Raw genomic sequence first — 16,494 nt, forward strand, 5'->3', positions numbered from 1 at the left:
TCATCAGATTTATTTTGGCCCAATCCTCTCATTTGTCTAGGTCCCTCTGTATCCTATCCCTACCCTTCAGCGTATCTACCTCTCCTCCCCGTTTAGTGTCATCTGCAAACTTGCTGAGGGTGCAATTCACATCATCCTCCAGATCATTTATGAAGATATTGAACAAAACCAGCCCCAGGACCAACCCTTGGGGCACTCCACTTGATACCGGCTGCCAACTAGACATGGAGCCATTGATCACTACCCGTTGAGCCCGACAATCTAGTCAACTTTCTATCTACCTTATAGTCCATTCATCCAGCCCATACTTCTTTAACTTACTGGCAAGAATACTGTGGGAGACTGTGTCAAAAGCTTTGCTAAAGTCAAGGAACAACATGTCCACTGCTTTCCTCTCATCCACAGAGCCAGTTATCTCGTCATATTTCCACACTAAAAGCAGACTCATTTTCATGAGAATTAGCAAACTGCATCCAAGGTGACATTTCACTATTTCACTATTTCCATGGGAGTAAAACAAAGAAACCCCCCCAAATGTCATTCTCGGAACAAAGCATGCCTTCACCTGAGCAAAATATTGCCAATTTTGCTGTAAAATCTCTCCACAGTGTGGGAAAGAGTCGTCATCGGAGACAAAACTTCGGCTTTCCCTCTTACAAAATAGGAGAAAACCGTTTAAAAATTTTTTTTGGCCCTTTCTCCCCACAGAGGTAATTTTTCTGCTCTGCAAACTCTGACACTGACGTAACATGAGCTTCCATTACCAAATGCTGCTGGAATTATACAGAGTATCAGCTACTTCTTCACTCCTGAAGATGGCAGAGAGCAGAGATGATGTTAGGATTCTCTGAGTGCCCTAGCCATTAATCTATTTACCTGTAAAGTGGAGTATTTCCTGAAATAAGCGTAAAGGTAGCCAGAGTCCTCCCATTTCAAAGCAGCCTCTCACTGTAGTCCCAGAGCTGCTAAACAGCTACTTGCTGAGCACAGGGCAGCAGAGACATGGGAATCCAGGCAGCTATTATGCTATAAAGGGGTCAACATAATCTTGTATTTTACAAACAGCCTTTGCTGTGACACTAACAACACTGAGAATTATTAAACCTGAAAAACCGTTAAAAATTCTCTTTTATTTTTCACTATTCATAACCAAATAAACTCTAACAAAAATGATCATAAATGAAACAGTGGCAGGGAGGGTTTGCACTTCACTCGTGCCTTTCATCAGATCAGATTCGAAGCTGTGCATGTCTCTTGCAAATGCACTATGGTAAAAATGGTCAGCACTAGGCCCCATATCCAGGCACCCCCCATCTAATCTATCGATCCATCTATCTAGCAATAATGTAGGTTCTGAGATTCATACAGTTTAAGGCTCTGAGGGAAGATTGTGATCATCTAGTCTGACCCCGTAGAACGCAGGCCAGAGAGCCTCCCAGGAGTTCTTTGGGGAAATTCCACTCTTCATTTAAAGATCCAGTGCATTCCTAGGGGAATTGTTCCTGTGGGTGATTACCCGCCCGGTTACAAATGTGCACCCTATTTCCAAGTTGAATTTGTCTCGCTTCAGCTTCCAGTCCCTGGATCTTGGTCTGCCTCTGTCTGCTAGAGGAAAGAGCTCTCTGCTTGCAGAGATCCTCTCCCTGGGTGGATGTAGAGCACCCATCTCCGTGAGGGCTGCTTCTAGGGGAGGATGAGGCCCATCATTTGCAATGTGCTTGGGCAGCTTGCAGGACGAAATGTGTCTGTAAGTCTCATCTTACCTATCTAGGAGCTGGAGGAGGTGCCCCCGTGTCCCCGGGAGAACACTGGCATGCTGCCTTGGACAAATCATTGACAGAAATCTTCATGTGGGTTGATTCTGCCCTCCCCCTGCTCACAGGGGCTGCAGTGCACAGGCTCTCTGGGGGGGGATTCAAACTGTGCCCAGGAGGCAGTGGGGTCATGCAGCCCAAATACAGCGTGGTGTTGCCAAGCAAAGAAGTCAGCAATGTTATCCAAAGCCATGTTAACACCTAAGTGCCAGCTACTGCCCAGCTGTAGGGTCAAACTCCTGGCACCACAACCCCACAATAATGGAGAGGACTCAAAACTCAATGTTCCTTTGAAGTTATTTCAGCCCAAAGTAGGGGTCAGTCACTCTCCTCAGAGCCAGTCATTCCCAGATCCTGGTCGCTCTTGCGAGCTAATCCTCAGCTCCTCTCTGGCCCCTCACAGCTCCCAGGGCAGACTGGAAATGACAGTCAGTTTACCCTGGGGGCAAAGGGAGGCAGCGCTGTAGTGACCTGCTCAAGACACCACCCACAGCAAGTCAGAGTCAGAGCCAGGAATAAAACTCGGGAGTTTTGGCCTCCCAGTCCTGCAGTCAGAGCACAAATCGGAACTCTCCCCAGCCGGGGGAGCAGGGGCAGGGGGCAGCTGCCTTTGGCAGACACACAGCCCCATTTACATATTAGCTCTGGAGTTAGGGAAGTGGGAGACATTTCACAGACTGACAGACCCAGCCTATACTCTGAGCTCACAGGCCGATTTGTCCAGCCAGCAGGATCCTCTAGCCTCTGTCTCACAGTAGCCTGTGTTTCACAGCACAGAGCCCTGGGCAAGAAAGGTTTCACCTTATGCCTTTTTTCCATAGAAGAGACAGTCAGTGCCAATCTAAATACCAGCTACTGCCGTATTGAAACTTTACGGCCAGCCCAGCAGGCTCCCCATTGTGCTGTCTCTGAGCAATAGACATGAGGACCCTGCACCAGACGGCGCTGCAGCGACCAGCCAACTGCGAACGCTGTCCCAGTGGGGAGCCCCGCTGTTCTAGGGGCGAGGGGCGAGGGGAAGAGGAAGGTGAGTAGCCAACAGGCAGCCCTAGCCTTAGGGGAAGCTGCACCTAGCAGGGAGTCAAGTGGCAGTACTAGGGAAGTACCAAGCCTTTTCCCAGCTGTCTCTGGAAACCTTCTCCACCCAGCAATGCCACAGAAGGGTCATTCCGGAACCAGAGAAACCCTTCAGGAGTGAACCCGGTATAGTGGTGGGTCTATGCTCCTCTCAGCCAGCACGGCTCTCCCCGGGCCCTGCACATCAAGTGCCAACACCTCATTCCACTCAATCCCGTGACATGATTTGGCACCATGGGACGATCCCTTAAGCAGCACTTATGTGACAAGGGCTCAGAGCCTCAAAGACATTTAGGCACCTGGCTCCCTTTCATTGCCATGGCACTGAGGTGCCTAAATACCTTAAAGATAAGGACGGAGCTGCCTCTGCTTTTCATGCAAAGGCATGAAATCACTGTGCAGACACTTCAGCCATCACCACCTCTGAACACTGTACAAGATCCGAGCCTACAAATCTGTACAATTGGCCAGCTTTGCTCTCCTCTGACTGGAGACTTCCAAGGGGTGACTGTGAATATTTCACATATTAGTATTGGTCTGGAGCTTGGACTGAATCAGAAATTACACACTGATTCCACAGTGGAGATCTGTCTGATAGGCTAGTGTCCTCAATACCTTGTGTCCCTAAGGGAGCCCTGATCAGTGACTGAACCTTAACGTGCTCAGCAATGGAACAAATTCACTCTCCAGGAGGGAAGGGTTAATGTCTCCCTTCACAAGAGCAGTGAATGCCAGCGGACGCAGCCTCACCCCCTCCTTGTCTTCCTGTAAGCTCAGAGACTAGCATGGAGGAACCTCTGAAAAGTGTAACTTATCACATCCCTTAGCGAAGCGAAGGCTCTGTTTGTCTTGGCATGGAAGAACCTGTGTCTACACAGCTGGAGAGCTTGTTTTGTCTCCTAGTGCAAGTCTGGACCAAATCAATTCTCCAAAGGCTTTGTAAAAATGTTCTCTGTATTTAAAGAATTTTATATATTACGAGACATCTCCAAAACCCACACACACACAAAACGTGAAGGCAATTGGATTTTTCAGTCTTCCCTGGCACAGGCATATCCAGAAATTGCTTTCTTTACACATTTGCCAGATTCCTCCTAGAACACAGCCCTTATTATTATAAATATGCAAGCCGTAGAATTTATGCTACCTGCTAAACCAGCAGGGGGGAACCAGCCACCTACATGCTCTGGGGCCCAATCCTAACCCCACTCCACATATGGAGAACCCATGTAAGTCATTATAGGTTTAGCGGGAGTAGAAAGCTTTCAGGATGGGGCCCCCTGTTGTGTAAGACTGTCTGTCATCATGGCACCTGCCTAAATACTTTATAGTAATTAAAAAAGAGTGTTTCAGAGTAGCAGCCGTGTTAGTCTGTATTCGCAAAAAGAAAAGGAGTACTTGTGGCACCTTAGAGACTAACCAATTTATTTGAGCATAAGCTTTCGTGGGCTACAGCTCACTTCATCGGATGCATTCCAAAAAGAGTGTGTGTCTGTGTGTGTCTGTGTGTGTGTGTGTACACTGCCTTACCAATCTTTGCTTCTGTAACAAAGTACAAGGGAGGGAAATGGAGCAATGTGTGCCCCTCTGTAAAGGTGTATGAAGGTTGTTAAAAGAACTTTAACTCCTTTGCACCCAGCAAAAGTGAGGCTCAAACCACTGTGGAGGCCGTTGTTGGGGCACCTGCTCCACGGTGCTCAGCAAATAATTTTGCAGCCCATGGAACACTGCACAACTATTTTGAGCTCTGTGTATTTTGGCTGGCTGCTGTTCAAGCAGGACTGCCTGCCTGCCTGCCTGGGCTACCGGAAACCAATGTTATTCCTATCTCACCCTCTACATCAGATTGCCAAGAATTCAGAACTTGGAAAAGCCATTAGAGACAGGAACCAGCCAATCCTGGAGCAGGGAGCTAGATGGTTCACTCCCAGTCTCAGGAAAGTCAGCCGGGTGGGGGGAAAGTTTCCAGAGACCTTTGATGTGAATCCTTTGAGTTTGCACATCTGCTCTGGGGAGCGTTTCGGTTTCACTTCTGTTCTGTGCAGCGCTGACCCTCGCCAAACATCCCCTCAGCAAAAAAGTGTCCTTGGGCGTTCCTCTAAGCCAAAGGGACGGGAGGAAATTCCAGCTCTCCTAGCAGAACCTCATTCATTTCCACAAAGCCTGTCCAGCTTCTCAGCACACCCTGGCTGCGGAAGCTCGAGCGAAGCTCCCGGCCGCTGTGTGCCACAGTCTCAGCTGCTGTAAACCAGCGGAGCACCATTGACCTCAGTGAGCGGCCCCGATCACAGACTCATAGAATCACAGAACATCCGGGTCGGAAGGGACCTCAGGAGGCCATCTAGTCCAACCCCCTGCTCCAAGCAGGACCAACCCCAACTAAATCATCCCAGCCAGGGCTTTGTCAAGCCTGACCTTAAAAACCTCCAAGGAAGGAGATTCCGCCACCTCCCTTGATAACCCATTCCAGTGCTTCACCACCCTCCTAGTGAAAAAGTTTTTCCTAACATCCAACCTAAACATCCCCCACTGCAACCTGAGACCATTGCTCCTTGTTCTGTCCTCTTCTACCACTGAGATCCACAGCACCTGAGGCGCTGGCCCAGGAGTTCATTATTTTTACAAACTATTCTAGAGGCCGAGCTGGCCACAGTTTTACACTGGAGCGTTTCTCAACAGGAAACTGGCTTTTTGACTAAAATCAACTGATTTCGTAGAAAATTTTCATTTTGGTCAAACTTTTCTAGTTTTTAGCTGAAAAATCATAAATGGAAATCCCAACATTTTTTGTAAAAATTTTGAGATACTAGTAAAAAATGTCAGTTGGGGGTTAAATATTTTCTTATTTCAGTTTTTTTGGTTCAAAAAATTGCAAATCAGTTTTTGAGTTCAGGTTTTTGTCAAATTGCCTCTCTCCCCCCTCAAAAAAACTGTAGTGAGAGAGGGAGAGAAAAAATCTTCCTCGTCGAGTGCATAGGATGGACAGTGCTCGGGAAATAAACTAGGGCTAGGGGGTGACGAAAACTGTAGGTCTGTAGGACCCCTGCCTCATTTGCTGCAGAAACTGTAAAGTGAGCTGTGAATGCAGCGGGGGTTGCAGGAAGAGAAAGGATGGTCTCTTGTTAAGGAAGTTGAATGCCACTCTAGAGAACTGGATTCTATCCCTACCTCTGCCACAAAGTTCCTATGCAATGCTGGGCAAGACACTTTTCACATGTGACTGCTAACTGTGTGTTCTTCATTTTATGGGGGCTCAAACTAAGGTGTAATTATAGCATAGGTAGGCATAGCCATGCTAGCATTAATCTAGCTAGCATGGGTAACAACTGTAGTGAAGAGATGGTGGCATGGACATCATATTGAACATATACCCAGGGTCCGCAGCGGGTGTGTACTAAGGTGGTTAACCTGAGCTGAAGCCCATGCCACCATGTCTTCATTACTATTATGACCTGCTCTAGCAAGGGTGTGCCTACCTGTCCAACAACTACACCTTAACTCCCAGTGTAGATGTACCCTAAGACACCTGGGGTCAGATCTGCAGAAGTGCTGAGCACACAAAACAACACAGTGGGAGCTCTGGTTTGAACATACAAAGTGCTATAAAAATCCTAAGTACTCTAGAAAATCAAACCCTATATGCCTTACATTGGACACCCAAAATTAGTGAGTACAGTGGTCTGTATGCCTCAGTGTCCCTCTCTAAAGATAATACCACCTCCACATCTCACAGTGGTATGGGGAAAATAAATTCATTAACATTTGTAAAGTACTCACTTATTACTGTGATGAGCACCATGAAAGCACCCAGGAGGAAAACTAAGGTTACCTTGCTCGTAAGGGGAATTCTTCAAGATGCATTCAGTATATTGACACTCTTGGGAAGCGCTGACCCATTGCAGCTAGGATGGTGGAAGGGCCTCACCCCTCGCATCCTGTCACTAGTGCTCACGCGAGTCAGGCAACATGGCTATAGGAGTACCTTCCAAATGCTCACGTGGACTGCCAAGTACTGATACAATTAGGATTGTGTGTAAAGTGGGGAAGGTGCATGGGGAATGGGAATATGCAGAGTGCATCTCAAAGAACTCTGGTTACGAGTCAGTAACCTCCATTTCTTCTTCAGGTGCCCTTTGCAGATGCCCACTCTTAGGACAGCTTGGTGAGCAGTACCTCAGCAAGGATGGACAGAGCCCTAACTGAATGGTGGCTGAAGTACCACCCTGCCAAAATGAGCATTGGGCCAGGATTCTAAATCTAGTGCACAGTGAGAGGTCAAATGTGAATTGTTCTCCATGTAGTGACCTTGCAAGCCTCAGAAAGGGGAATGTGCTTGAAAACTGCTACAGTTACAGCCATTGCCATTGTATTATGAGCTCTAAGAGGAGCTGGAGGGGAAAGCAAAGCTGCCCTATAATATTCCTCCATACAAAATTTGACCCCTCAAGATAATGATTGAGCTGAAATGGTCCTACACATCGAAGAACTGGTATAAGAGAGAAACAACTTAGGAGAAGATCTGAAGTCCTTAATTCTATCCAGGTGATATGAGAGAAATCATTTATCTGTCCATGTCTAAAGAATGTCTTATCCATGTCTAAAGAATGTAATCCAATGTCTTCTCCCTGGCTTATATGGGTTTTGAGGGAAAATACTGGTGAGTTTATGATAGATTTACATGGAAATCGGAACCAATGTTTGGAATGAATTTAGGATGTGGCCTAAGGACCGCCTTGTCCTTTTGAAACATAGTATGGGGGGGATCTGCCATTACTACATGCAGCCCTTTAATGCTTCTAGCGGATGTGAGTGCAGCTGAAAGGCTGTTTTTATCAAAAGGTGAAACAAAGCAATCTTGGAATGGCTCAAAAGGGGAAGACATCAGTTGACTCAGTACTAAATTCCAATTCCACGAGGGGACAGCGATTCTGGTGGGTGAATAAAGGTTCAGTAGACCGTTCACAAATCTCTTCACCATGTCATGTGAGAAAATGGGTTTGTCCCTAATATATGCATGTACCAATGAAATAGCCACTAAATGAATTCTAATAGGTGATAAGAATAGTCCCTCTGTTTTTAAGTGTAACAGATATTCTAAGACCATATGAATGGGGGGAATCTATATTTCTGTTTTCTGCCCATATAGTGAATCTTTTCCATTTGGAGACATAACACCTTCTAGTAAAGGGTTTCCTAGCATTAATAGCAATTTGTTGAACCTCAGTGGAGGTTCTATTTCCATCAAAGTCCTAGCAGTTAGGTGCAGAGGTTTGAGGTCTGGGTGGAACACTGTCCCCTGTTGCAGCGATAATAGTGGTGAATAATAGGTCAGTTACCATTGTTGTCTCAGCCACCCCAAAGCATTAAGATCATCCTGGCAAAATCCTGCTTTGCTTTGGTTAAAACTTTGGGAATTAAAGGGAATGGGGGAAATGCACACATGAGATCCATTCCCCAGTTTAGAGAAATGCGTCTGTCAGAGATTGACTGTCTGTCCTTGCTCATGAGCAGAAAAGAGGGCAGTTTGCACTGAGTCTGGTGGCAAACAGGTCTACAGGTGGGAATCCCCAATGTCTGAAGATAATAACCTCAATTGATGAATTCTCTAGAGATATTATGAATAGATACTGAGGCAATCAGCTAACTCGTATTCTCTGCAACATGTAAAGAAATAGGGTAAAAATTGTAATGTATGCACCAATACCATAGCTCCATCATTTCATTGCATAGGTGGGTTGAATGAGTCCCTTCTTGTTTGTTCACATAATAAACTGCATCCATGTTGTTCATGGCCATCTGGATAGCTGGTTTGCATATCTGTGGGAGAAATGCTCTGAGAGCCAAACAGATTGCCGGCAGCTCCCATATATTTATGTCTAACCAGAATTCTTTGAGACTCCAAAGACCCTTTACTACCTGAGAGTGAAGATGTGCACCTCTGCCTATCTTGCCTGCATCCATGGTTACTATTAACTTTGGATGACGTGGGTTGGATAATACCCCATTGAGCACTCTCTGCGGATGTAGCCACCATGTTCGAGAATGAAGAGTTTCATGCGGTATTGTAATTCTCTTCAGCCTACTGTCTGGACTAGGACTGAAATTCTTCAGAATCCAGTGCTGAAGTGACCACTTTCTGAGACCGGCACGACGATTACATGTGTCATCCATACCAGGAGTCCCAGTAGCTTCGGAAAAACCCTGTCATTTGAGCCAGCTGTATTGTCAGTGAATGTATCAAATTGGTTATTTTCAAAAGCCTCTCTCCCGAAGAAAGGCCCTTCCTTTAACAGAACTGAAGATTGTCCCTAAGAAGGGACTCTTGAGATGAAATGAGAAGTGACTTTTTCTTGTTTATGATGAGACCCAGGGTTCTGAATAGACAACGAGTGTTCTGAATGGCTGCCTCTTATTCTTCTTTGTGTTAGCCCGTCAACAACCAATTGGCCAAATACGAAGAGATATTGCCATTGTCAGTGATCTACAGGCAATATCAGACACATCGAACAATGCCCTAAGGGCATGTGTGGCTACATTTTGGTATTCATTAATCATGGCTGATGTTAACTTCCTTTGATCCTTTGGTAGATGTTTGGTGAATAGAGCCATCTTCTCCCATAATGGAAATTGATATTTAACCATCACCACTTGGTTGGATATACACATATTTAAGGATGCAGAAGAAAATTATTTTCTACCCAAATAATCTAATTGTCTTCCTTCTTTATCCATTCGGTAGAAAATCTTGATTTTTGAAGAGTAGCTCCTATGACCAACGAGTCTGGTTGAGAATGTACATGAAAACAAGAGAGCCTCTCCTGTGGGATTTGCTACAATTTATCAGCCTTTTTGGAAACTGGTTGGCATGAAGATGGCTTGGACCAAAGGGTCTATGCTATTTGCCATAACAATTCTAATGTGGGCAAGGAGACTTTAGGTTTCATTGTCAACCCTAAGATATCAAATACCAGATGTGAAGTCTCCTTTAAAATTACTGATGGTAAATTCAGGGTCGATGTGGAACTGAATTGCATCCTCAGAGGGAAACAAGTTCTCCCTCATTCTTGGTACTCCCTCATTCTCCTCAGGAGATGAACTGCTCTGCACCTCTCCTAAGTCATAAGGAAACATCCTGGGAAGTCCCTCTTGATATTCCTCTTCTGAGGTTACTTGCTCTTCTGCAGCAGAGGAACACTGCAATGGTCTTGGATGTGGGGCTCACAGATCTGGACATCTCTTTTCTGTTGAATGCAGTGTTCCGGCCCTGAAGAGACCAGTCTTCCAGCATGCAAAGAAAAATGAGGAATTGGCCAATATGGCCATAGCATTCACAGAGGCACAGGGTAGTCCTGCCAGCTTTTCCAGTATCATAGTCTACGAAGACTATCCAGGGAGTTTGGGCTCTCTCCTTGTCAGAACAATTTTTCAGTGAAAAGAAGGTCCAGTCAATACCTGTTCTGGATCTGGTTCTAGCTCTCAACTCAGATCCGATCCTGGCTCCAACACTGAAGCCATTGATGAAACCTATGACGTAAGAACTCTAAAAAGAGAGGGCAGGGAAATGATCTTCCCTGGTGATCCTGCAAAGCTCTTGTCACAGATCTGGATGACTCTTTGGATCCAGCAGTAGACAGAGCTGACTCCAGTCTCCTGCTTTTACTGCCTGATCCTTTTGAGCTCTCAGATCCTGTAGGCTTTGCAGCTAGCCCCTCCTTTTACAGAAGGACCTGCCATCTATTTTGTCTGTGGATGTTGTGACAGACTCAGAGCAGTGGGGTACAGGACTCTGGTCAAAGGCAAATATACTGGCCACTCGATGAACAGTTTTCTGTTCCCTGAGTGACCAGAGCAGGGCCTGCACTAGAGCAATCAGGAACCTGCTAGAACCAATTAAGACAGGCAAGCTAATTAAGACACCTGGAGCCAATTAAGAACATACTAGAATCAATTATGGCAAGCAGACTAATCAGGACACCTGGTTTAAAAAGGACCTCCCATCACTTAGGGGAGGGTGAGCAGGGAGTGAGGAGGCATGCTGCTGGAGGACTGAGTACAAGCGTGATCAGCCTTCAGAAGGAAGATCCTGCAGTGAGGGTAAAGAAGGTGTTGGGAGGAGGCCATGGGGAAGTAGCCCAGGGAGTTGTAGCTGTCACACAGCTATTACAAGAGACACTGTAGACAGTTGCAATCCACGGGCTGGAACCTGGAGTAGAGGGCAGGCCTGGGTTCCCCCCATCTCCCTCAAACCCCTATTTGAGACAAGAGGAGGTGACCTGGACTGTGGGTCCCATCAGAGGGGAAGGTCCCTGGCCTATCCCCCGACCCACTAGGTGGGTCAGCAAAGACTGCAGGCATTGTTCTCCTCCCTTTCTCCATGCTGGCCAGTGATGAGGTTAGCTGAGTGAACGGCAGGTTTGGAAGCTGTGTTTTTTCACCTTGATGTCCGTCATAGTCGGTAAGTAAACTGTTTGTTTTACTGTTATCTATTTCTAATCTATCTTTTAACAACTGTAATCTATACTAGCTAACTAACTACTAAAATACAACTAATTACTAACCTACATGTATTATTTGTATTATTATTATTTTATATTTGTATTTTTATTAATTTTTGTTCGGCTACAGCGCTAGCGACAGAGACAAACGGACAGAAGGGGATTCATGGCCCAGTGCTGCAGTGGTTGGAAGGAACTGAGATGGCTGCCGTGCCAGTGCCCTCTGACCGTGTGCTGGGGACAGGAGGCGAGGGGTCAGGCATTTCTAACAGGTGCTGCAACTAGAAGGTTCTACCATCCTACCTCGGTGCAACCCAAGAGGGGGATGTGCAGAGGACACTCCAAGAAGAATTGATATTTCTGTATTAATTGACAGATGAGGTTAGAAATACTGAGTAGCTACCTACTGTCCATCCTGTGCACTGAATGAGGCAGGAATCCTATGGAAAAAATAGCATGTGATCACATAATTAAAGACTCTATCATAACGCACACACACAATGGGGGCCAAATGAGTATGGCATGGGCAAACGTAACGTGGCATTTCCTAACTTAACTTCCAAGGGCTTGAAGTTGAAACGTTTATGTTCTTTTTTGTAGTAACATCAGTGATAGTAATATAATAAACTGCTCCTTACCCCTCTCACACTGTGGGCCAGTGAACCCGTAGACACAAGCACAGCGGTTTGGTCCAATGCACCGACCTCCGTTCTGGCAGCCATTTTCACAGACAGCTATTCAGAAATAGAAAGATGGGTGAGATTACACTAGACAGTGGTCAAACGAAGTACAGCCAGAAATTCTGCTCTCATGGAACAACCCATGATGAGAGATGCACGGCTGCTGCAGAATTTGGAGCATCCCATGTTTTATGTTATATATTATTTGCAGTTCAGGGATCTTCCCCACATACAGATCCAAAACAGAAAGGTAGGTTATTTTTTCTTCCTGCTTATAAAGAAATCAATTATAAGTGGACTGGAAACCAACAGCTCAGTCAACAGAGAGGTTTTGCTGGGTGCTAGACTCTCAGTTAACACAGCTTAGCTCTGTGATCCAATAATGAAGGAGTACAAAATTAAAAACTGTGAAAAGGGAAAATTTGTGCTAGACATGCTTAAATCTGAGCAAAATGGTGCATGTCAGAAATCAAGTGAGGGAGAAAAGTGATTATTAGGGATGTTGATTAATTGCAGTCAACTCACACAATTAACTCAAAAAAATTGTGATTAATCGCAGTTTAATCACGCTGTTAAACAATAGAATACCAATTGAAATGTATTAAATATTTTTGGATGTTTTTCTACATTTTCAAATATATTGATTTCAATTACAACACAGAATACAAAGTGTACAGTGCTCACTTTATATTGCACGGTAAAAATGATAAATAAAAGAAATAGTATTTTTAAATTCACCTCATACAATACCATAATGCAATCTCTTTATTGTGAAAGTGCAACTTACAAATGTAGATTTTTTTTGGTTACGTAACTGCACTCAAAAACAAAACAATGTAAAACTTTAGAGCCTACAAGTCCACTCAGTCCTACTTCTTCGGCCAATCACTGAGAGAAACAAGCTTGTTTACATTTACGGGAGATAATTCTGCCCACTTCTTATTCAAAATGTCACCAGCAAGTGAGAACAGGTGTTCACATGGGACTTTTGTAGCCAGCATTGTGAGGTATTTACATGCCAGATATACTAAACATTCGTATGCCCCTTTATGCTTTGGCCACCATTCCAGGGGACATGCTTCCATGCTGATGGCGCTCGTTAAAAAAATGGGTTAACTAAATTTGTGACTGAACTCCTTGCGGGAGACTAGTATGTCTCCTGCTCTGTTTTACCGGCATTCTGCCATATATTTCATGTTATACCAGATTCAGATGATGACCCAGCACATGTTGTTTGTTTTAAGAACACTTTCATAGCAGATTTGACAAAACGCAAAGAAGGTACCAATGTGAGATTTCTCAAGATAGCTACAGCATTCAACACAAGGTTTAAGAATCTGAAGTGCCTTCCAAAATCTGAGAGGGATGAGATGTGGAGCATGCTTTCAGAAGTCTTAAAAGAGCAACACTCCAATGCGGAAACCAAAGAACCCGAACCACCAAAAAAGAAAATGAACCTTCTGCTGGTGGCATCTCACTCAGATGACAAAAGTGAACATGCGTTGGTCTGCACTACTCTGGGTCACTATCGAGCAGAACCGTCATCAGCATGGATGCATGTCCCCTAGAATGGTGGTTGAAGCATGAAGGGACATGTGAATCTATCGCATCTGGCATGTAAATATCTTGCAACGCCGGCTACAACAGTGCCATGTGAACACCTGTTCTCACTTTCAGGTGGCATTGTGAACAAGAAGCGGGCAGCATTATCTCCTGCAAATGTCAACAAACTTGTTTGTCTGAGTGACTAGCTGAACAAAAAGTAGGACTGCGTGGACTTGTAGGCTCTAAAGTTTTACATTGTTTTATTTTTGAATACAGTTATTTTTTGTACATAATTCTGCATTTATAAGTTCAACTTTCATGATAAAGAGATTGTATTACAGTATTTGTATGAAGTGAATTGAAAAATACTATTTCTTTTGTTTTTTATAGCACAAATATTTGCAATCAAAAATAAATATGAAGTGAGCACTGTACACTTTGTATTCTGTGTTGTAATTGAAATCAATATATTTGAAAATGTAGAAAACATCAAAAAATATTCAAATAAATTGTATTCTATTATTGTTTAACAGTGCGATTAATTGCACGATTAATTTTTTTAATCACTTGACAACCATAGGAAGACCAGGGATCTTTCTCACACACCTGCAGTGAAGAACCAGGGACAAGCCTGACTGGAACTCAAGTGACACTAGCAGCAAGTTGATGTAATGATCTGTCATATTAAAAGAGCGGCTAACTACCTGAGTGGAAAATCGTGAATCCCAAGGAAAAACAGTGGGCAAAACCTGCCGTAATGGGATTTGTGCCTTTAGAACAGCAGCGATTCTACAAGGTGATGTTGGGAGGTTCACAACATGATTATAAAAGAAAAACAATTTTCTGAGCTACCACTTGACAGCAGGTGAAAAGAGCCAAATAGTCAGTGCTGTCTGCCTCCCTACCAGAGTGAAACAACCACCGTTTGACTGCTTTCAAAAATGGCGACCTTCGGGTGGGAGGTGAACTCTGCAGATGCACATCTGAACTCTGCATCTGCACTGACCAAGGACAGCGAGTGAGGTGCAGAGAAGGGATGGGCACGTTAAAGGAACTTTTGGTTGCTGGAGTTAAGAACCTGAGGGAAAAGGACACTGCCCAACTTACTTGGGGGTTAGGTCTGTTGCTCATGGTTTACGTTTCTGAACCCTGTTTGCGGCGTTTTCCCAAATTAATGCCGAGTTACTTCCCTCCTTTTACTAAAAGTGTGTGTGTGTGGCGGGGGAGGGGACTGGGGGGGGTGTTTCTACACTCAGACTGTGCTTGTGAGAGGGGCCAAGGGCTTGGTGTGTAATTGTCCCAGGTCACTGGATGGGGGCTCGAGACAGTTTTGTGTTGTATTGTTGAAGAGGAACCCCATAGATACTGAACCTGGCCCTTGTGGCTGCCAACTTGGACTAGCAGAAGGGTTATAGTTGGTTTGACATGATTTATTCTTGACAAATCCATGCTGTTACTTTTCACTTTATTATCCTCTAGGTCTTTGAAAATGGATTGCTTAATTGTTTGCTCCATTATCTTTCCAGCTGATTGGTCTGTAATTCCCCGGGTTGTCTTTATTTCCCTTTTCATAGATTGGCACACTATTTGCCCCTTTCCAGTCCTCTGGAATCTCTCCCGTCTTCCATGACTTTTCAAAGATAATTGCTAATGGCTCAGATATCTCCTCAGTCAGCTCCTTGAGTATTCTAGCATGTGTTTCATCAGACCCTGGTGACTTGAAGTCATCTAACTTGTCTAAGTAATTTTTAATTTGTTCTTTCCCTATTTTAACCTCTCATCCTACCTCATTTTCACTGGCCTTCACTGTGTTAGACGTCCAATCACTACTAACCTTTTTGGTGAAAACTGAAACAAAAAACTCATTTAGCACTTCTGACATTTCCATATTTTTTGTTATTGTTCCCCTCCGCACACTCATTGAACAACAGGCCTACCCTGTCCTTGGTCTTCCTCTTGCTTCTAATATATTTGTAGAATGTTTTTCTTGTTACTGTTTATGTCTCTAGCTAATTTAACCTCATTTTGTGCTTTGGCCTTTCTAATTTTGTCCCTACATACTTGTGTTATTTGTTTATAAATTATGTGTTTGTAATTTGACCTAGTTTCCACTTTTCGTAGGACTCTCGTTTGAGTTTCAGATCATTGGTTAAGCCAGGGTGGTCTCTTGCCAAACTTTCCATCTTTCCTACTCAGTGGGATAGTTTGCTCTTGTGCCCTTAATAATGTCTCTTTGGAAAACTGCCAACTCTCCTGAAGAGTTTAAGGCCAGAAGAGACCACCAGATCATCCTGTCTGGCCTCCTGTATATCAGAGACCACCAACCCCACCCCACCCCCACACACGGAAGCCAACAAGTGAAATAAGACCAAGATGTTACAGCCCACAGCAGACTAGACTGTTATGTGCCACAGGCAGAGACTAGGAGGGAGCGAATGCACCAAAGAGTGGGTGATTCCACCAGAGGCAGGGAAATCACACCTAACTCTGCCTGCCACCTGGGGGCAGAACTTGACCAAAGGCATATAACAGGCCACTGTGTCCTAGCAATAAGAAAGTAGATGAGTGGAAACCAATCTGACTCACCTGTATGTTAGTACTGGTGAAACAGATATTAGAGTTATAAGAATGTGTTCAGTGTTTAGACTTTAAGAAATGCTTATAGGATGCTGCATGTATTGATTTTACCTATATCTGCACCCCATGTTAAAAGGTAACATTTAAGTGTTTGCTCTGTAACAATAAAAATGTTAGCTAAGAACTGTAAACCCCCCAGTCAGGAGAGAAGTATTACCAACTGTGAAATGCTAGTTTACCACACAAGGTCTCATCTCCTGCCCAACAAAAGAAGGACACCAGGCAAGCTATTGTGGAACATCAGAG

General features: G+C 44.5%; 1 protein-coding gene across 1 annotated transcript in view; it reads right to left on the reverse strand.

Moving 5' to 3' along the window:
• FBN3 (fibrillin 3) overlaps positions 1 to 16,494 on the reverse strand; it is a 291,486-nt gene that overhangs the window by 186,761 nt on the left and 88,231 nt on the right. Inside the window, exon 6 of the mRNA XM_048831133.2 lies at positions 12,025 to 12,120. Coding sequence (XP_048687090.1) covers positions 12,025 to 12,120 — 96 coding nt within the window. The remainder of the gene's footprint in view (positions 1 to 12,024; positions 12,121 to 16,494) is intronic.

Source organism: Caretta caretta, chromosome 25, assembly GCF_965140235.1.
Source record: "Caretta caretta isolate rCarCar2 chromosome 25, rCarCar1.hap1, whole genome shotgun sequence".
Classification (NCBI taxonomy): Eukaryota; Metazoa; Chordata; order Testudines; family Cheloniidae; genus Caretta; species Caretta caretta.